General features: G+C 52.2%; 7 protein-coding genes across 7 annotated transcripts; 3 read left to right on the top strand and 4 right to left on the bottom strand.

The window, feature by feature from the left end:
• Nucleotides 1-9,107: 9,107 nt before the first annotated feature.
• MIND_01271600 (uncharacterized protein) lies at nt 9,108-9,519 on the bottom strand (the record flags this gene model as incomplete). The annotated part of the gene is made up of 2 exons (XM_037369194.1): nt 9,108-9,209; nt 9,268-9,519. The coding sequence occupies 2 exons, from the start codon at nt 9,517-9,519 to the stop codon at nt 9,108-9,110; spliced, it is 354 nt and encodes a 117-aa protein (XP_037214400.1).
• A 462-nt stretch (nt 9,520-9,981) lies between these two features.
• MIND_01271700 (uncharacterized protein) lies at nt 9,982-10,816 on the bottom strand (the record flags this gene model as incomplete). Its single annotated transcript, XM_037369195.1, has 3 exons — nt 9,982-10,503; nt 10,555-10,713; nt 10,766-10,816. The coding sequence occupies 3 exons, from the start codon at nt 10,814-10,816 to the stop codon at nt 9,982-9,984; spliced, it is 732 nt and encodes a 243-aa protein (XP_037214401.1).
• A 283-nt stretch (nt 10,817-11,099) lies between these two features.
• MIND_01271800 (uncharacterized protein) lies at nt 11,100-12,079 on the top strand (the record flags this gene model as incomplete). The annotated part of the gene is made up of 2 exons (XM_037369196.1): nt 11,100-11,233; nt 11,287-12,079. Exons 1-2 carry the CDS (start codon nt 11,112-11,114, stop codon nt 12,077-12,079), a joined length of 915 nt encoding a protein of 304 aa, XP_037214402.1. The 5' UTR covers nt 11,100-11,111.
• A 105-nt stretch (nt 12,080-12,184) lies between these two features.
• Nucleotides 12,185-12,721, top strand: MIND_01271900 (uncharacterized protein; the record flags this gene model as incomplete). Its single annotated transcript, XM_037369197.1, has 4 exons — nt 12,185-12,337; nt 12,384-12,416; nt 12,463-12,567; nt 12,620-12,721. The coding sequence occupies 4 exons, from the start codon at nt 12,185-12,187 to the stop codon at nt 12,719-12,721; spliced, it is 393 nt and encodes a 130-aa protein (XP_037214403.1).
• A 1,327-nt stretch (nt 12,722-14,048) lies between these two features.
• MIND_01272000 (uncharacterized protein) lies at nt 14,049-14,600 on the top strand (the record flags this gene model as incomplete). The annotated part of the gene is made up of 3 exons (XM_037369198.1): nt 14,049-14,315; nt 14,377-14,500; nt 14,560-14,600. The coding sequence occupies exons 1-3, from the start codon at nt 14,184-14,186 to the stop codon at nt 14,598-14,600; spliced, it is 297 nt and encodes a 98-aa protein (XP_037214404.1). The 5' UTR covers nt 14,049-14,183.
• A 1,409-nt stretch (nt 14,601-16,009) lies between these two features.
• On the bottom strand, nt 16,010-18,892 carry MIND_01272100 (AAAP amino acid permease; the record flags this gene model as incomplete). Its single annotated transcript, XM_037369199.1, has 12 exons — nt 16,010-16,159; nt 16,210-16,247; nt 16,297-16,444; nt 16,494-16,595; nt 16,641-16,737; nt 16,787-16,978; nt 17,025-17,143; nt 17,192-17,250; nt 17,299-18,071; nt 18,120-18,227; nt 18,282-18,609; nt 18,754-18,892. The coding sequence occupies 12 exons, from the start codon at nt 18,890-18,892 to the stop codon at nt 16,010-16,012; spliced, it is 2,253 nt and encodes a 750-aa protein (XP_037214405.1).
• A 1,509-nt stretch (nt 18,893-20,401) lies between these two features.
• On the bottom strand, nt 20,402-22,329 carry MIND_01272200 (uncharacterized protein; the record flags this gene model as incomplete). The annotated part of the gene is made up of 14 exons (XM_037369200.1): nt 20,402-20,888; nt 20,946-20,961; nt 21,010-21,184; nt 21,231-21,284; nt 21,333-21,420; nt 21,470-21,546; nt 21,597-21,611; nt 21,660-21,692; nt 21,754-21,802; nt 21,855-21,896; nt 21,951-21,963; nt 22,011-22,046; nt 22,095-22,149; nt 22,201-22,329. The coding sequence occupies 14 exons, from the start codon at nt 22,327-22,329 to the stop codon at nt 20,402-20,404; spliced, it is 1,269 nt and encodes a 422-aa protein (XP_037214406.1).
• Nucleotides 22,330-23,237: the final 908 nt, after the last annotated feature.

The following is a 23,237-nucleotide window of genomic DNA, read 5'->3' on the forward strand; positions in this document are numbered from 1 at the left end:
CTGGCCCCCGACAACTTCTGCACGAGCTGTGTTATATATGGATCAGAAGTGTTGCCTCTATGTGTAAGGGGAGCATGTGATGTGACAGATGTGACTGATCACGTGACTGGTCCGTGCGCAGATAGCCCTGTACTTAAGTAGTTGGCCGTGGGGCTGTTCCCCCGGCTTTGGTATCAACTAGGCACCTGGACCCTCATCCCCTGACAGCATACCAAAGCCTCTATATCGACTCTGGCACTCTTCTAGCCCCAGTTGATCCTCTCTATCTCCTATATTCGTCCTCACCCTACTGTGCTTGCCTGCTCTTCTCCAATGACGACTCCTGGCGTCCCTGTTGACCTGTATTCGTACTGCCTGCTCCTGCAGAGCGAAATTACTCTCTAGACCGCCTTGAGTATGGTACGCCTGCTCCACCCCCTGCTCCCCCTTCCCCTGGTCCTACATTTCACGGTGTCTGGGACGGCAGTCGCTGGGTTCTTCCAACAATCCCGGCCCCTACCCCTGCCGTCATCGCTGCGGCCCACACTTCCATACCACTTGCCGAAACCTTCCCCCCTACTGCGCCTGACACTGTCACGCGCTTCTCTTGTACGCTTGTGGTGCCTGACTCGGCTGTCGGGCATATCGTGGGTCGTGGCGGCAAGGGTCTCCACCAAGCTCACGACACTTCCGGTGCTCAGTTGCGCGCGTACTCTGATCATGCTGCGCCTGGCGAGCGCCGGGTTTCTATCCGGGGAACCAACCAGCAAATCGGTGAAGCGCTTATTGCGCTTGGGAAACGGTTCATGCGCAAGCGTGTCCGTGCGAAGAAGCAACGTCAGCCACCGTCTGCTGAGGGACCTGCCCCCCCTCCTCCTGCCGCGCCTGTGCCTGTACCACGTGCCACAAAGATGGATGTCGACCGTGCCCCTCCGCACCGCTCGTCCACCGTGATCCACGCCCAGTCTCAGGTGCCCCGCGCCACTACTGCGGTTCGACCTGCCTGTCACGGATAAGACCCGGCCCGTCCGCTCCGGCGCTGGTGTCGGGCCATCGCGGGCCCGTAGCACGCAGCACGTGACAATGGGGAACATGCGCCCCAGTAGGAGGAACGCACACGTAGGAAGCACGTGACCGAGAACGACGCGTCGAGCCGTCGCCGAGCCCAACTCGACACAAGGGGACTGGGGAGGAGTGCTAGGAGGTCAGGAGTAGCGCCTGGCCCGCAAGGGATGTACGATCGTCCCCTCTGCAGCCAGGAACGGGAGCGAGGAGGAGGAGGAGAGGCCAGGGTGTCCGATCACCCCCTTTGTGGGCCCGCGTATATAAAGCGCGATAGTGTACCCTGTACTCTATCGCTTAGATCGTCTGAAGAACTACCTTACTCCGTGCAAGGAGACGCTGTCGACTCATCGGGCCCAACACGACCCGATTCGAACCTTCGACCACCGACTACGGCAAGGGACCGAGTTCACGGGCCCTTTCGGTTTCGATCTACCCCGCCCGCCCGTACTTGCGGGCCCGACTATCCGTCTGTTCTGTTCCGGGCGCGCGTTCTTAGGAGAAGTCCTTGCACGGCCCGACCCGCAGTCTGACACTGCCACTCATCCGAGGGCCTCGGCCGCCGGTGGGCCAGCTGGGCATTTGCGACTGTCTTCCCCCCTCTTCCCGTCTTCCCTACCCCGCCAACCTGCTGCCGCCACTACCCAACCTATGCAGGCCGCGGCACCATCTCTTCCTACCCCCCAGCCTTACCCTACTCCCTTCGCACCCTCGGTGGTTATGGCCACTCCGTCGGCGCTGACCAGTGCGTCACCTACCCCGATCGGCTCTCCTATGCAGATTGACATAGCTCACGCGTCATAGGCGACAACCTCTATTTCCCTGGCGATCCCGAATACGAGTTCGCAGAACCCTACACTCCGCCTATCCGTCGAGGCGACGGATCTTGAGGAGGGGTTGGTGTAAGGGGAGCATGTGATGTGACAGCTGTGACTGATCACGTGACTGGTCCGTGCGCAGATAGCCCTGTACTTAAGTAGTTGGCCGTGGGGCTGTTCCCCCGGCTTTGGTATCAACTAGGCACCTGGACCCTCATCCCCTGACACTATGCAGCCAGTGTCGCTGGGTACGATACTGCTCCACGCAATGTCAAGCAGACGATTGGATCGCTCGCAAGCGATCATGTTGTCTAATGATGGGGGAGCAACAGGCAGCCCCTGTGGAAGATGTAATTATGGACAAATGGGTGAGCTGCTGGCGTGCAAGTCTGCCCTTCTGGGCATTGTGGGCCAGCGACCTTGCCGTGGAACAACAAAACTATCTGACAAATCATTGGTTTGTGCTTTTACTCAATCTAGAAAAATTGCTATCTTGCTGATGCTTCTCTCACTCAGCTGTCTGCTATTGTTGGAGTATAATGAAGGAGTTGAGTCCTTGTCAGGCTGTATAAAGGCATGTGCGTCAATCAAATTGTGAAACTCATACTAACATTGGATTACTAGGTGATTAATGGGGCCATGGTTCCTGACCGAATGGTCAATGTCTTGGCATCCCAAGCACCCAAAGCAGCGAGTCATTTAAACTCATTTTGCTGCGCTGACGCGTTCGCCAACCTATGTTCGACTGCTTATCATGGTCAAGTTCCCTCACCTATCAAGTCACAACACACAAATCTCCTTGTATGGCATAGAGATGGATGAAATCCTCGTGCCTGGATGGCAGTACGACTTTTGGGACATGGACCTGAGTAAAGTGTTTTCTGGAGCTTGGCAGACCTTCTTCGAGCGGGCTTTGGAAGCTGGAGATAGTACATGCTCTGATTTTCTTGTTTTTGAATGGCTAATTGATGATGAAAGCAAAAATACACATTTTGTATCTCTTTCAGACCCGTTTCTGTGTGGAAGTTAACAAACATGTTGACCTGACTATCAAAAAGGCAATTTGGATGGTGAAACGAGGGTCCGGCATGATGGAGAAGGAAAAAGGCAGAGAGCGCGATAAAGATTCGAAAAAGGAATTCATAACTCAGTTGTATTGTGAACTTGGTGAATGAGGAGGACAATAAATTGGGTAGTGCTGGGGATAAGTGCTTGAAATATAACTAAAAGGTTCGTCACCTGCCGCTCGCGGCTTCCTCCCCCCCTCATTACTATAGTATAATTACATGATGCACCTGAGCGATATCAGCAATAGCACTATAGGTGGCAGAAATAATATACAACCCCTCACTGTCCAGGATCTCACATGTGTATACATATATGACTTGAAATATATTATAACTTACTTACCTACCTGGATCAGGCTCTAGTTAGTTGCAAATCATGCACTGATCTGAGCTTGACTGGTCTTGACCCTGCCTAACATACCTGATATACAGTCAGGCCTGATCAAGAAAAATTTGTGATAGGCTTGCAATAGATGGCTGCCGCAAGCAAGAACAAATTTATTTATTGGTTTAAGTATATACTAGTGCTTCGACAATTGTTTATATTTAGATGCCCATGGTAGTGCCCATGGATGACCCGCAGGCACCGCCTAGTATAGGCTCGTTCTTGATTGCGCGCTCATCAGCAGGGTATCAGCATATTCCCCCGCGACGAGCCTTCTGTTCTGAGTTACATTCAGACGGACTAAGTGATTGAGCGATGACGGCAATGATAATGATGACATACCATAACACGCGGCACGCCTTTCTTGACAACACACGACCTCATTCTCGTCGTCGTCTGGCGCGGGCCCACCCGCACGACTACCAAGCCCGGCGGGGACAGCAAGCTCAAGACCTTTTCGGAGCCCCATTGAGCTTTGCTTTCATCTTATTGTGGGGTCTGTATGGTATTCAGGTGCGCAATCGGGTGACACCAGATGGAACAGTACTCACCCTGCCGTACCTAGTGGCCTTGCGCTTTGCGCTGCCAACAACGCTTGGTGTTTCCGAAATATCTAGGACAGGACGAGCCGTGTCAACGTCCATGCGACCGGGTCTTGGAGACCTTTTTCTTGGGTTTTGGCGCCGATAAGTCGTTTTGCCTGAGAAGTCGCATCCTCATCCTCCGGCTGACTTTCGTCCATGTAGGCATCCCGATGGTCACTAGACGACTGCATAACGACTTCTACACTGGAATCAGGCAATGCTCCGACCAAGAAAACTTTGCACCTTGATCTTCGGGTGCGTTGTGGTCTGTTTTTGGACAGGCAGAGTTTCTCGCAGCATGGCGGCCTGTGTATGGGTAAGTGGTCTGGTTGCACATATGTATTATGCTGTTGACGGCAGTGTCTTCTCCCCAAATCTTGTCCTCCAAGACTGCAATACGGCCCCCCCGCCGCGTCTAACTCCCTTTGATGGCTGGGGCGGGTCCTGCGTGTGCCATAGCGCCGTCCAGCATGGAGAAGAGGAAGGAAGCGGTGGCAGAAAGACGGAGCAGGCGCCCATCATGTTACTGGCGATCATCCGGAGTTGCGCGCAGGGCTCGCTCGCTCGTCCGGCCATGAAGCGTTCGTTGTGTCGTGTCTGTGCCTTCACAGTGGGCGCTGCGATGAACGCTCAAGGGTTTTTGACGCAGCGGCGGCCGCTGGGCCGGATGACGCATTCTACTTGCCGTGATAGGAGGCCGTGGCTTGGCAATATCCGTGAAGTTTCGGAGACTGGGCATTCGTGACTTAAACTTAAAGAAGATTGCGACTCACTCTTCACCATCTCCTCCGATGCTTACTCGCAACAAGGCCACAAGCAGCTTTTCAAGAAATCCTCCGGATGAACAAACCTGTTAACTCGATCCATCTGGGCATTCGCCAGCCTCCCTCGCCTTCTCCGCCTGTGCATCCTCGCTTTGGCTCCGAGTTACCAGAGCAAGGAGCGTTATTCGACGAATACCTCGCGACAACAATGCTCAGCTCGAAGCAGATGCGGATGTCAATGCGATTCACAAGCACGGTGTGCGGGTAGATTATCATGCCTGGTATCATTCCCGCGCAATGATTAACTCGATGTCTGCAGGCCGTCCATGCGATGAGGGGGACTTCATTGATCCTGCCAGCAAACCGCACAAAAACGGTTCCCTCCGACAATAACACATCGCCGTATGAGACGGTCGGCGCATTTCGAATGGCGGACTTCGTCTATAGCAAGGTCCAAATACGGTCCGCGGGCGAGATCGACGAGCTCATGGAGATTTCTCATGAGGACATTTCCGTGACCACAAAGATTTGTACGACACTTTCGACACGACCGAGACTGGCCATGGAACGTGGCCAGCCTTCGACATCTCTTACGATGGAAGCGACAGTCATATCGAGTCTACCACCATTATGCCCGCAAGATTATACATCGTCAACTGGGGAATCCTGCCTATCAAGACTTTATGTCGGGGCAGTGGGCATGGCGGCAAGCGGTTTGCTAGTCCTTATCTTCTGATATTTCTCTTCTAATTCTTTCCATTTAGGACGAATTAGCCAGGGATCGGCACCGGACCGTACTGTACGGCGTACGGTTACGGTACGGTGCCGCCGTAACCGTATCCGTATCAGCATTTTGGGTAAGCTACGGTACGGTCACCTACGGGACGGTGACCGTATGATGCCGTACCGGTATCCCGTATTACGGCCCGTATACGGCGTGTACGGTTGATGGCTTCGGCGGCCTCGGGAACCCATCAACCGGGTCAAGATTTCCGACGACATTGTTTCAGCTGGTGATGTCTGGATCACCGGCGGCATTCGCTTCGGTGTTGCTTTCCCCTCCGGATCACTGTCACCGCCGGTTCCCGACCCCCAGTCCTGGCTTTAACTTAGCCTGCCCACCGCGCGTACATGCTAGGATGTTCTCCAGGTCTCAATGACCTTCAACTCCTCTGACCAGCACCTCCCTTCTCACTCTCCTTGGCGACCCCGTAGCGTACGGCCGTATACGGTGGTACGGACTGTACCGTATCCGTACCGGCCCCCACACCTCAAAACTACACCAACTCTTTTCATCACATTATGTCAGATTTAATACGTACTAATAATCACTCTCTTGGAACTGGCCTAGGTCTGCAACGGGGGCAGGATATATAATCTTCCATCCCTGACTCTGCGCTGACTGATGTGCTGACTCGTACGCAACGCGGCACCATGATGCGCCCGGCGCTGATCCGCGCGGTCACATGTGAATCCTAACAAGTTACTACAGTGGTCACAACAGGCACCCACACCATTTCCGATGTCCTCCACGACCAGCGAAGTAATCGCAGGCTCAAGTGATAAACCCACTGGTCCCCAACCACGCGCAGCGTCTACAAAGATCGTCAAGGCTTGCCTCACTTGCCGCAAGAGAAAAGTCAGGGTACGCAGGCTCGGTTATTTTCGCGTCTTCACTCACGAGAGCCCAGTGCAAACCCGACGAAGTCAACCTGATCGCTCCCTGCGTGCAATGTAGACAACGCGGGCTCGACTGCGAATACGCCGACCCAAACTTTAGTCCTTTCTTTCGCCCGATGAACTTTCCCGCTTGCACTGGCACCGTTCACAGCGGGCAAGCGTCGACGAGACACTGGCACTCCGGCGTTGAGGGGCCACCGGCCTCTACTCCTGCACCTCCACCCTCCGGCAATGGACTTCCCGCCATTCATCATTCACCAACCGCCGCCTTCCACACTCCATTCACACAGGGCTGGCCGACGAGTAGTAACCAGTATGAATTCGAAAGGCCGGACCTTCGCCGCAATACAATATGGAGTTTGGGTTTCCAGCAGAGCCGCTGGCGGGGGTGAACGAAATCGATTGGTACAACGCGGCGCTGTACTCCGGAGGGGAGGCGTATTCGCACCCTGGCAGCGCCATTGGGGAATGGGGCGGAGGTTGGCAGGGAGGCCAGCCGTGGACTTCGCCTGGTGGGTCCCAAACGATATGTTCCATGCCTCAGGCTCATGTCATTCCAGATGGCGAGTTCCTTTATGACGCGTCTTCCCAGCCTGATCCCAGGGAGTCCATGACTAGTACATACTCTTATGTACATAGTATATGGACCCTCTGGGTGGATATATACCTCCAGTTGCTCTAGTTGATATAGGTATAATGTCCACTAACTTTGGTTCCCTGAAAGTTAGTAGACATCTACACCAGATCCTGATCATAGTCCAGTGGAGTTCAGGACTAGTACATACTTCTACATAGCGGGTATATAGACCCTCTGGGTGGGTAGATACCTCCAGTTACACCAGTTGATATAGAGAAGATGTCCACTAACTTTGGACCTAGCAAAGTTAGTGGACATCTACACCAGATCCTGATCATGGTCTAGTGGAGTTTAGGACTGGTATATACTTCTATGTACATAGTACATGGACCCTCTGAGTGGCTACATACCCTCAGTTACACTAGTTGATACAGGTAAGATGTCCACTAACTTTCAGGGAACCAAAGTTAGTGGACATCTACACCAGATCCTGATCATAGCTCAGTAGAGTCCAGGACTAGTATATACTTTTATATATGTGGTATATGGACCCTCTGGGTGGATACATACCCTCAGTTCCATTGGTTGATATAGGTAAGCTGTCCACTAACTTTGAACCTAGCAAAGTTAGTGGACATAGTGCTAGTTAGATAATATATAAATATCAATAACCATAACTACTCTAGAGAGATATATAGGGCTATACAGACTCTACATTAGTGTATAGATATAGAGGTCATTCACTATGATGATGTTCACTAACTTTGGACCTAGGAAAGTTAGTGAACACCATATAAACCATACAGCTATGCTAGTGGCTAGTACACTATAGAGGCCATACAGTTTCTTAGACGTACCTTATGTATAATTCCCTGTATTAATAAGAACATTCCATAAGTCTGACTATAGACACACTGATAGACAGCAATATTATACATCATTAGCCTATATCTTATTAAGGAGTATACCTATGCATTTCATTACTTTACTATATGGACTAGAATGGTTCTCTCTACAAGTTAATTTTTTTGATCCCAGATCATCAGATCAAAAATATCATATCTTCTTTAATATTATGTATTTTCAATTTTCGCTTGTACATTTGAGATTATCTAGACAAGATGCCAAACTTTGATATTTTGATGTGCCATCAGATCGGGACAGTGGGCGGGAGGTCGGGCAATGTCGAGATCAACACTGAGAAGAGGTTTAATGAGCAGAGGAAAGGACCACTAACTTTCAGTAGACTTGGGCCCCCAGCGAGCAGCCATGTCCACTAACTTGTAGGGAATCCTAAGAGCACACCGGCCACTGGCCTAAACCCCTCTAGTTAGAGGCTAACAGTGGGCATGACAGGTGGCAGCACACCTCGCGGGTGGAACTCAGCAATCCTTGCCTAAGCACAACACACCAGTACTGTCTACCACCACAGAAGTTGCTTATCCGCTCTGTAGATACTCAGGACACCAACGATTCCAAACACCAATGTGCTTTCGCAGCGTTTTTAGCACGATATGAAGCTTCAAGTTGAATAACTTACAAGTTGAGGAACTATTTTATGAAAAGAAGACAATGAAATTGTGAACGACGATTCCTTAGTGGACGACTATTAGTACCAAGGGGGGTTCAAGATCCTTATCAGGCACATGGGGTAGGGGGGAGGGGGGGGTCCCAGGGGGGGTAAAAAAAAACTTTTTGTATATGAAAGATTTGGGCCTTATATGGGTGTAAAGACACTGAAAATATAGTGTATACACTCCAATTTCTATAGTTCACAACCCTCATACTTATATCTATATACTTTCAGGCCCATATGCTTGGATAGCCCACTCTGTTATAGGTCCATGGACAGGTAATTGATGAGAGGTGAACATGTTGAAGAGTTGATATGGCCTGCTATGTCTGTTTGAAGGTTCCAGGTACATACATACATACACAAATACATATACACATATATAAAAATTTTGCAAAAAAAAGTTTCACAAAGATTGAATTTTTTATCCCACTTTTTGATCGCATCAGTGGTCACATGATGTAAATTGTGGGAACATATTACCTGATATGGCAGGAGGGGGGGAGGGGGGGGTCCCCCAGGGGTCGGAAAAAAACTTTCCGACCCTATATCCATGATTCAAGACTTGAACCCCCCTTGATTAGTACACAGTTTATTCACTTCGTCAGGTAAATGAATCTAATAATTGAGACCGCGCGCGCGGCGGTCCGCTGCGGCCTTGCACACCCAGCAGAAGTCATCGACCGCATCGACGTCCCGATCTATTTGCTCGCCAAAGTTCTGTACCCACAAACATCAGTCGCAGGCACGCATGGTACATGATCAAAGATTGGCCCACCTTGATGCATCGGGTGTGGTTTGCACAGGGCCGGCGGTGGCGCTGGGAGTTTTCGCAGTCGCGGCGATCGCAGTCTACGATGGCAACGATGAGGTGGCGCTGGAAGTGCTGTGGATGGCATAAGCAGGGAGAGAGAAATCTTGGCAGGAGCACGCACGCCGCAGCGGGTCCAGCGGGTTCCTTCACTGAGGGCAGGGTTAGTAACATTAAACAGTCAAAAGGGATATGCTCATACGCGATGCGGCGGCACATATTTGAAGTGAGGGGACGTGGGTGTCTTGGGTGTTATAGGTTCTGGTTTTCGTTGTTGGGAGGAAGGGTACAAGAGGAACACTGGCACTCTGAAGTTGTGTACCTTCGCACTCAGGCTGGCAGTCGGTGCAGCACGAGCTTATATATCCAACCACCAACGACCGTCGTCAAAGCGCGATGGCCGGCTAGCGAGAGACGGATTGTCAATGTCGAGAGCGAAAGTCAAAGCACACAAGCGAAAACGAGTCATAACTCCCGCCGGCGTCCGCTCTTTGTTTGTGCGGCCACATCATGATCGGCATTGCGCTGTCGTCACTGTCAGTTGCCGTACACAGACTCGGAACGAGAGCCCGACGGGCCGACGGCCGACCGCACAAACGACGGTAAAAATAAGTAGGATTGGTAATATTCCCCACGAATATTAACCCTCGTTTACATTCGTTGCCTCCACCTCCTCAAACGTTAACCCCACACCCAGTTTCTGACGCTCGGAATGGTCCAGTTCCCACACGATCCCGCAGGCACCCGTTTTGCGAGGTAAACCGTGCCGTTGGACCCAGTAATACCACTCGCATGTTGTAACGTTAGTGCGACATAATTGTGGCCATTATGGTCGACTACGTCCAGAACTTCTATTCCATGGCCTGTCGGTGGAACCGTGCCCATATATGAGGTGGTGAGCTCAAAGGAGCGGAGAGTGGGGCGGGCTATGCCCGTGGCACTGAAGGAGGCTCGATCGAAGGGGCTGACTTCGGGGGTACGGAGGCCGAGAAAGCGGCCGCTCGCTGCAAGTGCTGAGTTGGCAAGGGAGAAGGAGCCGGAGATATTCTCCCAGGAAAGACGGTCGCCGGCGTATAGGTCGAGGGTGAGGCTCCCGAGGGAGCCGGGACTGTTTTCACAGAGAGATTTGGGCTGGTTCCGGGCGGCGACGAGTGTGTATGTGCCGAGAAGGTTCTCCAGGGGATATGGGCGGGATAAAGAGGGCTGTTGTGAATGAGGGAGGCTTATGACAAAGGGGACACCGGTAAAACGCACCAGCCATGAGACTACTCTGTTCGTTGCGGCATCCCAGTGTTTGGGTAAGTCCTTTAACGTCGCATTCTCGTAGTCGTAGTTGCGCGGCATGGTGGAGAAGACGAAGGGTGAGGGCTCCAGGAATGGAGTCCCAAACCATATATAGCGTGAAAGCCGAGCCTGGCAGCCGTATTGTGAGCGCGGCGTCATCAAGTCACCTTGAGGGACGAACTAGGCATATGAATGACTTGATGCATAGATATGGGCTTGTATGGCGCTTCATATACCACACTGGTTGGTGCTAGATTAAAGGTCGGGCTGCGCGAACGCCGAAAGCTTTTGGCGCGAATTCCACAGGCTAAAATTGTGCCATTGTGACTGGGCATAGTTAGCTGGCTGACTTGACGGCAATGGAAACAACGCCAACCTGGGACATCTTCCGAGTCATGACAAGCACTATGAAGCTCGATTCAACCCCGAAGGCACCAACGACATCGCTGGCTGGGGGAAAAGGTGATGGCTGAGTCAGTGCTGAGTCATCAGATCCTCCCACATCCGTCGGCACTTGTCCTCCCGCCATGACCGACAACCCTCCTCGACTTCCACCAGAACTCGAGCGTGCGATATTTGAGCTAGTGGCCGAGGTCTATCCCAGGACAAGATCCTCCCTTGCCCATGTCGCTGCTCGCGTGCGCACTTGGTATTCATGTTCTTATTGTAGGAAATCCTTACTTATACTGAAACACTTACAAGGATTGAGCCATGGCTCTACAGAACCCTGATTCTTCGCGATAAGCTCACATCCGAGCGTCTCCTCTCCCTCTCCCACTCCAAACCTGCCGACTTTTTCAGGCATTCCGTGCGGCGAATCATCATTGGACGGAAAGCATATCGACCAGCAGACATCTTGGCCCTTGCCCCGGATACAACACACATTGCCATCGGTACCACGGTCGACTTTGGTCCCATCTTTGCCGCATTTGGCCGACTACGCCATGTGCACACTGTGAGCATGGACTCGACAACGATGTCCCTGGCCAACATGGCGCACCCAGTATTGCCCGTTTGGGCCACCCTCACACATCTCGAGCTCATCAACCAATGGGCTTTCCAAGACTCGAACATATTCACATTCGTCGTCGGCCTCCCCGCGTTAACTCATCTAGCACTCTTCAACCCAGATTGGATGAACACACAGCGGCTTCTGGAGGACTCAAACGCGAAGCTCTGTGCACTCGTTATACAGTGCCACCGTGAGGCCGACGGTTATTCTATCGCGCGGAATGTGGTGCCGCTCATCCTCAACGACCCACGCGTTGTCGTTTGCCAGCGCATCAGGTGGGACGAAGGCGCTCGGGAAGGGCTCAACTTTTGGATGATTGCAGATGCTTTCCTCAAGCAAAAGCAGAATGGCGAGGTCGACGGTGCGTTGATGCGCCTAGCCCTAGCTAGTAATCTCCGCTTATTCTTGCTGCAGCCACTGTTTTTCTTGCCCGACGACCGGGATATGCCAGAAAAAGGAAAGAGCGAGAGCGAGAGCGATTAAAGCTTTCCGTTCGATCATGAACTTGAATATACTTATGTTGCTTGAGCCTTTCTACAATGCTTGGGACATTCGCCAGTTTGTCCCACGCTATGATCATGCCCACCGATGGATTTTCGTCCGGACGCTTGGAACTCTGGTCTGCCGCCTATAAAAGCAGCACAGAACGACACTCTTTCATACCATCTCAAAGTCTACCCACTCCCTCACCAATACTCAATCTCTTCGTCGCTTTCTTTCCACAATGTGCCGCCAAATAACGTGAGTTTGACTGCAGGTCTTTCACATTTCTCATCATTTTATCCAGAGACGGAACTCGTTGGATGCGTTGTGGTGTATGGTTCCTTCTTTCATGCTCGAACTAACAGCTGAAGGCGAACCGATAGCATTACCAAGTCCACACAGTCGTCATGGTCGTCGACTGCCACAGCTACGCCTGCGAGAAGTCTCGCCTGCATCGCTATGGCTGCACCGACTCTACGTGTACCAAGGTAGGCCTCGCATCTAGATTTCGCTGCCCTTCTGATATAACTTCTTCACCAGAACTTTGGCCCTAATCTCGAGCGGGACAACGACCGCCTCAAAGAGTATTGCCGCGAGTGTCGCGCTGCCCGGGGCCAAGCGCCGAGCCGACTCGCTATATGACCAACACGAATCATGCCCGTCGGGGCAGTGTAACTACTATCATGTATACTTGATGCTATACAACAGTCAACAAGATAGATGGCATCTCTCTACTCGGACCAGGCTGCTCAGTCAATGTGATGGATGACGACCTTGTGCTTTCCGTTTTGCGTCCTCTGATCCTGTTCAAGTTATCCTGCTTTCCGTTGCCGCGCCCGCACAAAAGAGCTGGTAGGATAGTTAGTACGAGAAGCCTGAAGCGACAGTGACGGTGCCGCCGTCCGACGGCCGCTGAGACAGACAGAACACACCCCAGATGCTGCTTCCCTGAGGGTTGGGGACATCGCTAGGGTACTTCGATGTATGACGAGCACAGCAAGAGACCCCTGCCTCCGCATGGCAGCAGTCGAATAAGCATCGGATGCAGGCTTCCAAGCACATGCTACAGGTTGAGGAATCAACTGGGGCGACAAGAGGAGTGCTGACGAGGCGCGGAGGATTGTGGAGAGGCGCAAAAAGACTCGGAGTGAGAGATGACGCTCACGATACTAGTCCTTAGCACTAGGATACTATAGGAGTAAGTAAGTAGTGCTACCGAAGAAGCAGCGAACAGTGGAGCTTCCATAGTGGGGAAGAAGTAGGCTCCTTATTCGGATGCGAGCAAGTCAAATCCTCCAGTCAGCTAGCCGATCGAGACCATCCAGTTTGGTCCGATTAAAGCCGGGACCTGGGCTCCATTGGCCGAATATCTCCGGCTGATTCCGACATCACCCGAGCATCTCCGAGCATGGTCTCGATGAGGTCTCGACTGGCCTTGACTGGGACGGTACCCTCGTCCGCGTCGTGGCGAAGTCTTCCGCTTGCTGGTGAAACCCTGGCACAGATGTCACCGCGGAGGCTGTAGCAACTGGCCTGTTCAACGGACGGAGCCAAAAGCGGAGCGAGCCACGGTTGCCAATTGGCACGCTATTGTCGCGTGAGGGCGTCTGCCGCCAATAATAATATCGAGTCAGAAAAGGGTCGCTTGGAACGGAGCTTGTGCGCTCGCCGTTGCTTCACAATTGGCTATCAGCGCGCACGGACCCGCCTGGGAAGATTGATCAATGGAAGGATCTGGTAAACGCCGAAAGCGGTATCCGGGGGCCATGGCACTCTTTCCTGGCGCGATTGCGTCACGCCGCGACGAGGCCCAGAACCTGACGAGGGCACGGGCGCGAGCGCGCTGGAGACAATAATGGGGCTCTTAGAAGCGTCGCTACGGACGGCAACAAAAGCGAGCATATGGCAGTGGTGTGAGTCGTCGTCAGCGGCTTCTTTTGTGTGAGGAGTGGTGTGACTTTGGGGTCGGAGTGGAGAGGGGTATATAAAGGGCACGCGAGTGAGGCTGATCTTCCATTCACTCCACCAACCACTGAACCAACTCCACCTCCTCAACCCCTTCACGACCTACCAATCTCCCCTCCTCCTCATACCTCTCACGACCATGACTCGCACCGCCCGCTCCGCCTCTCTCCGCTCCGTGCTCAAAGACCGCTCTGAAAACAAGACTGGTGTCTCTGGAGCTCTGCGCAAGAACGGCGGTGGCGCGCACAACTGGGGCAGTCTCGAGAACGAGGTCAGTCTTCTTCGCACCATCGTCATCGTCGTCATTGCTTACGACGACTTCCTTCTTTCAGCGCGATCTTGAATTCGCCGGAATGGACGACGGCCATGCCGAACTCGAGGAATTCCACCGCGAAGTCAGCGAGGACAGCGCCAGCTCCCTTGGTGATGACGACAGCTTGAGCAGCTCTGACGAAGGTATGTCTTTGTCTTGGCCTCCCTTCTGCTTTCCTTTGCTTATAGCGCTGTTCTTTTAGTCGCCCCCAAGAAGCCCCACTCTCTCCCCCATGGCCACTGAGACCGACATCGCCCTTGCCCGCAAGTTCCGCATGAACGCGCTCAAGGAAGGTGCCGACCTTGCTGCTATTGCTCGTACCAGTGTCGCCCTCTCTGGCTCCCCTCCCAAGCAGGTCCGTTTTCTGTCCATACCTGCCTGAGCTAAATAAGCTAACGCCTCCGCAGACTGCCATCTGAACTCCCCCCTCGTAACCGCAATCCACGTATAATCCTCGTCAACTGAATCGAAATAAATAAACCCAATTCACAACCCCCCAGCATTTTGTGTACACCATTACCATGTACAGTAGTCGTCGTCGTTGTTGTCGCAATGAACCTCGTTGTTGCCTCGCATACCATGCACACGACTCCTAGCTCTTCGTTCTCAGTCTGCTTCGTTACTTCTCGTATCCCATCGCGTCATTCTCTCTCAATTCACTCCGCAGAATCTTCTGGATGCCCAGATGACCTTGGCCGCGGCCCCATGACCTCTGGCAGATGACAGCCAGCCAATAGCGTGCGCGGAAGGGGCGGAGATCAGTCACCATTGGCATGGATCGTGATCAGGAATGCGGGGTAAATTGAATTCGCAAAGTGTGGGGTAGCCAGTTAGACGCTGCGGATGATGTGGGGCAACGCGATAGACGCGTGTTTCGGACGGATGGGCCACGATATGTTTCGCGGCTCGCAGCTCAGACATGAGGGTGTGCTCGCCCTCTTTCCCGTCGCGCACAAGAGAAGCGCAAGCCTGAAGGAAGGAATTCAGGTGGCGGTTCTCGCCCTGGCTGGGCATGGTCTGAATGATGTCCTTGTCGGGCGGCGTCCATACCGCTAAGGGCTTAAGATTGCACGCGAGCCCGGGTTGGACTTCGTTCCCAACTCTAGAAGCAGAGATAACGGCGCAGCCTGCGGATAACGCAATTCAACGGTCTTACTTAGGCGAAGTAGAGGCTCTTATCTCAGGAAGCGAGGACCACGGTGGCATGAAACGGGAATCGCTCAGTTTGATCAGGCTGTGGGTTGAAAAAGATTTCGAGAGGCGTCCCTCGATTCGCAATTTATCATCGAGGCTAAGTCCGGCCTGCTCCGTGTTTGCACGATAACCAGTGAGCTGAGTAGTAGTCTTGAAGCCACGCTCGTGAACATACACAAACGAATTTAGATAGGCCTTGATTGTCTATGGTTATGTAACCTAGACTGCGTATATTCTCCATCTGTCCAATTTAGCAAGCACCTAAAACAGAACACTGAATGCATCGTTTGATATTCGATTCCGGCCGTGTGCATATTTCCTTTATTGGCTCAGTTCTTTTGCCTCGCTCAGGTATGTATGTACTTCATCTAAAATATCATTACAGCTCGTAAAGTATGCGTTAAATCATTATGCAAATGCATATAGTTATATTCGTGGTCCACCACTGCAATTCACCCTCACCTCGAAATTATCCGCACCCCCATCTCTGCCACAGACGCAGGGAACCGCGGGCCGGGGCACCGCATAAACATCAGCGCCGTCGGGATCTCCAGCCGTTTGGCCAGTGCCCCGACGGAGCTGCTGCTGAACGTGTCTTGTACAATAATCTGACGCAGGTCGTTAATGACTGGAGGTAGATACAAGAAAAGAGGCACACTAGATCGATAGTTATCTCGGGAAAGGCTTCGTCTAGAACTGTAATATTGTACTCAGTATATGTAGATGAACAAGAAGAAGAACACACTTTTTGCGTTGGCCTCCAGTTCGGAGGGTACCTGGTCGTCACCAACGGCATCTTCTTCGTCTCCTCGTCCACAGAAATGGACGAGCTTGATGCATGAAGTCTCCTCGTTGTCGCGGACGTAGATGATCATATGCAACAACAGGTTAATCTAGCATCTGCGTGAGTATATATTTCTCCTGAAGATCTGAGAAACGGACCTCATCCCCCTTGACAAGCACGCAAACAGGCTGTTGACGTAGTCGACCCATGAGCCCGACCATACGTTGACCGAGACGAGAGCGCCCATGTAGAGCAGGATACTGCATTCGATTTAGAAGGCAGTGAAAGAGCAACAAGCCCCAAACCTGGTCGTAGACCCAATACACGGCTCTGAGCATCCTAACCTGGTTCTGTGTGGCACCAAACACCAGAAGGACACCGAATAGATACGCCGCAAAATATCTACCAGGATGTCAATAGAACAAAACGAACACGGAGAATAACAACAAACCTGGCTGTCGATACATCGATAGCGACATTTCCTGCGAACACCACGCAGGTAATCAAAAGTGCGAAAAAGATGGTGGATAGTCGCGTCCTGGTGGTGGTTTGGCCGGATTGGAGTAGGCGACCGCGGTTGAAACGCAGGAGAAGTAATACCAACGGGAAAACACCCATAAGGGTTAGCCAGACGAGGGAGAACCTGAAAAAGTTAGTACGATAATGGAAAACCAAAGTCAAAGACACACATTTTGGAGACGACGGTGGTGCTCATTCCTCCGCTCGCATAAAAGGCCGCGCAGAGAATGGTAAACAGAATAATGGAGACGTATGGCGCCTGTGTAAATGGGAGGGTCGAAAAGAACATCTAGATCGTGTCAGCTTCCCGCCACAATGGTTGACTGAATATGATTACGGAGGGCAAAATGCGATCCTTGGCCAGTTGTTCGCAAAGTTGACAAGCTGAAAGAATGCCTATTTCTTGGTCAGTAACTAATCAGATAATTTGACTAACATTCGTACCGGTCAAGACACCGCCGCATAACACGACAGTCGCATCGATAACTACCAAGGTTCTTAACCATCTTCCGCCCGCCCTATTTGCCAGCAGGCTCAGCAAATTGCCGCTGCTGCCGCCATTAACTGTGAGCAGTTCACCGAGAGGTACGAGGGCAAGAACCAAGAGCATCATGCCGGTGGTAAGGACGATAGCGGGGTAATGCAAGTTGCGGAGAACGCGGGAGAAAGTACTCGTCGTTGCTTGTTTTGAAGAGGAAGGGGCGGAGGCGAAGAATGGGGTATATGAAGGTACACCTGGAAGATAATGAGCCAATGCAATCAAAGAGCCAGTGTAAGGAGACAGTTTACATTCCAAGCCCGTCAACCCTAGCATCCCCAAACAAAACCCGTCAAACAACTGCCTCACAACACCACGGGGTCCAAGGCCGGCATTGCCCATTCGCCAATTAGCTCCTAATACCACTTCTTCCCCGCTATTCAGCCCTAAGCGGACACATGCGCTTATTGCAAGAACGACCATGGTCAGGAGATGGAAGAGAAGCAGTACCGCAGCGATACGGGCTGACTCCTTTAGTCCAGAAAGCGAGATGACCGCAAAGGCAAAGAGGATTAGCAGCGCCAGGGCTGCCGCTGGAAGATGATGGGATACAGACAAGGGTATTTCGGCAGTGATACAGGCGGATGCAGTTGCTGCTGACACGACGGATGTGCTTGCGAAGTCGAGAACCATCAGGGTAGCGCCAACGAGAGCGAGAGTCTTGCGGGAAGTATTCAGCCTGAAAATTGTGGTCGGCGGGGAGCAAAAGCGGCAGAGGAAGACGTACAAGTAAGAATACGGCGCTCCACTCATAGGCAAAGCCGTCGCGAGCTCTTCCATAATCGGCCGCCACACAAATGGTGTCATGGTCGCGAGGAAGAATGCGATGGGGGAGCTTGGGGACGAGTAAGCTTTCATATACGTTTGTGGTAGAAAGGGGGCCACTGACTACACGCCCGACACCACAACAACCGCGGGCAACGCGTAGAAAACGCTTCCTAATACCGCATTGCCTGGAATCGCTGAACCCAGCCACTGTCCAAGTACCCGGCCCCGTCGAATGTCCTGCAAACGCGCCTCTCCCGTCGCGTGGTCCTCGGTAGAGAGCTTCAGTCGCGTGGAAGAGCCCCAACCGGCAAACTCGAATGTCGGGCTGAGATTAAGAAAACGCGACGACGGGACGAGGGGTTGCTTCAGCCCTCCGTTAGGAGGACGCTGTCGTTGTCGGCGCAGAATCACGTCGAAACGCGATTCAGTGAAGCTGGGTGGGGCCTCGGCTTGGAACACAATGAGCATAGGGCAAGTGAGCGGTCAAGGCAAGGAAGGATACAGGAGAAGGACACAAAGAAAGTGAAGCGTGAAGAAGTGTGAAAACGAGAAACAAAGAGACAAAGGAAGAAGGTCAAGCGCGCAAAACGCACCGTGAGCAGTTGAGGGGGCTGAGTCTCTTGCTGTCGGCTCAATCGCAATCCAGGATTGCGTCTCCTGCGGGTCCTCGCGCTCAGATATGACATAGCCATGATAGGGGGGCAAGCCTGAAGTGGGCCGGGCGATGGACATCGCGGGAGGCCCTGAGCGGTCGTGGTCGCGTCCGCGAATAGTTCCTGAATAGCGATACAAGGGAGTATAGAGAAGAGAAGAGGGGCGGAGTCATTTTCGGACAGGTGTTCGTCCAAAACTAAATTGGCCGGGATTATAGCCGTATATGCAGCAGTTCCGGTAAAATCAACAGACTCCATAACTTGTGCAAGACGGGGTAAAGAGGCGACTAGCACGAGATACAATTTTCAAGGGAACTAGTTAGGAATAGCTGTAGGTGATTATTGCTATGTAAACTTGGGATGTTGCCAGTGCTCTACGGTAATAAGACTCGGAGTTTCAGAACTTGAAGAAGGAAGACGCTTGTAGTGAAAAAAGGACTGCGAGTGGGAGAGAGCGGATATATTGGCCAGTCGAGATCATGGTATTTCTTTCTTCATGTGATTCGAGTGCTGACGGACGTCCCAGCGCTCTTGCGCAATATCTCTCGAGAATCTAACGATTTTGCGTCTTGGATTCGACATCGTACTAGTAGCCATGCTAGTATCATCTAGACTGTGGAGTTCTTCATCGTCCGAGTCATCTCGAGAAGTCACGGAACGCTTGACGGGACCGATTACTGGCCAAGTAAGTGGTCGAATAAGGGGTGCAAGTCGGATACTGCACCTTGACGCTGGTCCTCTCCAAGTTGTTCCTCACGCTGTTCCTCCGCGTCTTCGAGTGCCCCAAAATTTTTCGCTCTGCACTCCCTCCGACATTGCTCCCGAGCCTGCTTCCGCGCTGCTTCCTCTCGCGCCTGTGCCTCCTCTTCCACCCGCCCTTTGTACAGCTCAAACTCGGTCTCCCTCTCGTCATACTTCTCCTTAACCTTCGCGAGCCGGGCGGTCATATGACGCAACTCCACTTCTTTCTCTTCTAATGCTCTTGACAGGCGTGCATTGTCGCGGTCCAGTTGCGCCATTCGCTGGCTGACAAAAAGGAATTGCTGATTTGCACTCTTCATAGCCCTTTCTTGCACAACAGTAAACTCGGTACGAAAGCTTTCCATAACAGCAGCGAAGACATCTTGTGGGAGCTTGACGGGGTCGTTGGCAGAGACATCCGACTCTCGAGGCATCACTGCAGTGTCGTCATCCGAATCGTCTGCTGAGCTGGCGATGAGGTGCTTCGCTCTTGCGGCGATGTTGCGTGGCCTTGGGATCGTAATTTTGGACTGGGGAGCGTCGTTTTGAATGTAGTGCATGAGTGAAGAGAAGAAGCAAACGTCACATGTCACCACTCTTCAAGTACATTTTTCGTGAATCGTTTGCATGCTTTTGATAGCCCTACTCTACAACATTCCTATATAGGACACAGAAGTACCGGAAGAAACGGATATTATACATCTCTTTCTTGACTGGCAAGAAGTGAGCAACGCTTAAAACGTGAAAGAAGTCCTTGAAAGCTGAGAACTCGAAAGAAGCAACGAAAAAGAGAGTGGGTAGGGTATCATGGGCGCTACGGTGCGGTAAGGTATCCAAGATTCAGAGGCTATGAGAGACGACTAGGCCCAGCCACTGGTTGCTCGTCGACGGGAGGTAAAGGTGGCTGCGCCTTCTCCCGCATGGGTAACCGTGTTTGGTACCCGCCCGACGGGTCGTTTGGCCCTGCAGGCGAGTCCATGCGATATCGAGGCGGCAGTTCTACGACCTCTTCGGCATCGGTGATCACCGTTATCGGTGCTTGTCCCGCATCATGGTGAAGCACGTATGTCCTCCCTCTGGACACTCTACTTGGGCCAGAATCGCCTGTCGTGGCCCATGACGCCGCAGATTGGGAGTCCAATCTACTTCGGAAAGCAGATTCGGAGGTGGGCCGACTGCCCGCCTCCCAATTCGAGTTAAATGCGTCGATCGGTGGGTGGGGTTCGGGACGAAAGCGGCGATAGAGGAATATGGTGAGGGCAGCGAAAACGCCGGCACCGAATGCACTGCCGAGTCCAGCACCAAGTGCTATCGTTGCTGCTTTGGATTTCGATCTGCGGTGTTTACTGGTCAGAAAGAACGTTTGCAAGAAAGAACTCGGAGGTTCTTACATAGTTCCCGGAGCCACTGAAGTGATATTAAAATATCAGTTGAGATGCTGAGAAGAAAGCTCACAGCAATCCGTTGGCCCAAATCCACCCGCATGAAGCGGTCCAAAATGCCACAGCTGCCCGTCGCCACTCTGGAGGGAAAGGAAGAACGGGTACGACCAGGGTAAGGAGAGCGTCCAGTCGATTGTCTTCATACTGTTCGATGTGATATTGAACGGTGGATGTAAGGGAGGCGCAACCTGAGGCAAAAAGTCAGGTCCGCCAACAATAAGAAGAAAAGCGAACGGTTAGAGTATATGGAGGCCGTCCCGACTTCGGGGTAAGTTTGATATCTGTGCACTTCCTCGACATGAGCTTGTTATCCTCGAGTACAAAAGACCACTCTACCTGGTCCGTAAACCCAAATTGTGACAATGGCCCGGTATGATCCGTTGCCGCAACCTGAAGCTGCACTGGGAGGGTGACATTCTTGCATCTAATGGCAATCTCAACCCAACGAAAAGTGGCGAAACATTGAAACGCACATGGGTTGCGCAACTGTCGAGTTTTTCACCATCGTATACATCGCCTGACATCCTCCAGGAACACCGTTTTTATCCCACTAGCGATAACTGTCAATGAACGAACGACTGACAGACATTGCAGACGAACCATACAAATCTGATACTGTGCATGCATGAATTAGCACAGCACGGCAGCAGAAATATGGCGAACCTGGGTTCCCGGTGCGAAAGGCACTTGCCAGTCCTAAACAGAGACGGCATCAGCCTTCAGAAAGTCCCTTGAAACCCGGTCGATGCGAACACACAAATTCAAGCCCGTTTCCGGCATTGATAGTAAAAGGTGTTGTGAATGTTCTGGACCCGATTGTTATTGACCATTAGTAGTAATGGAAAGCGGGCCACGCACGACGTGTAGACGACCATGGAATAGGGTGCCACGGGATTTGGTCTGGAGCTCATGAGATGAGATATGCCCAGCTCTGCTGTTTAATCCGCAGCTTACCCGATTGCACCCTCTGCCCGAGAATATTAGCCGGGAAGGAGCAAGAAATGGTTCACGCACGTCTTCCCCACTTGATATGTATCGTTTCGCACTGCTCTACGCTCTTCATGAGTCTTCTCTCGTTCTTGTGAGCTCTGTTCGCACCTGTAATGGGAACGGGCGGAGACTGGCCGGGAATGTTGTAGTCGAAGAAAAAGCCCTGGTAGGCGGTTAGCGATAAGCCAAGCTAGGCAATACACACGAGACGAACCGGCTCCAGGAGAGGGACCACCTCCGCCCGTCCGCTCACAGCTAACAGCACTACCAGCAAACAAAATGCCGTCGTCAACCGGTCCAGCCGCGGAAGAAATAAGAAAGGGAAAGCTGGAGCCAGCTTCATTGCATCCACTGGTTGGACCGAGGGGAATGAATGAAGAAACGACGGGCAGAGAAAAAATGTGGGGACGGAAAAGAGGTAAAATGAGTCCAGCGGAGGAGCTAACGTCTGTGTTTTGTATCGACAGACAGTGGGGAGGCGCCCGTAGATCCTTCATCACCTCGTTGTCGCCAGTGAGTGATGACAATTGAAACAATTGCATCCGTTGCCTCCTGTCGCATCACGAATAAATGTGGGACCTGGCGGTGTTTTAGGGATGGTGTTGGGATGGTGATTTGGCGGGATGGTTGTAGAGCGCTTGCAAATCAGCGCGAGTCGTCGGCAAGTGCAGAGGGTCTCGGATTGTCGACTGATCGTCTCTTCGTTTTAATTGAAGACAAAAATTCCGGATCGTCGCCGAAACAGCCTCCGAGGATCAAGGAAAGTTCGGTTACTTGAATGTGCATATGAAAGCTCCCTGGAGTAAGTCAATGTCATCAACGCGGGATAGAGGCCACTGGCACACCGGACAAGCCAAAGAGAAGACTCCAAGTTGACTCCAAGCAACCATATCTGTAAAATCAATCGTCTGAGGTGGGACATCGATCGACAGCGGGCCGACTCGGGCATAACTTACGAAGCCATGAAATTGTCCATCTATCACCAATTACGCAGTTTCATGGATACTCGCTGAGAACTTGAATGAAGTAGATGGTCTGGTCTGTGCTGGACGTCGCGGTGGGAGGAGCCTGAGAGTATTCTGTGCCTATGAAATGGGCGATTTTATTAGCGCTGACGCAACCGGGAATCATGGGAGAGAATGTAAACAAAATCTGTGGAAGCTCAGTCTTAGGCTAAGCCAGAATCAGAGGAAGACGGAATCATTGATCAAAACGATGTACTTGGTACTTAACTCATGTACATGTGGCATA

The sequence above is a fragment of the Mycena indigotica genome, assembly GCF_014461135.1.
Source record: "Mycena indigotica strain 171206Taipei chromosome Unknown Mind.scaff0013, whole genome shotgun sequence".
NCBI classification, from domain to species: Eukaryota; Fungi; Basidiomycota; class Agaricomycetes; order Agaricales; family Mycenaceae; genus Mycena; species Mycena indigotica.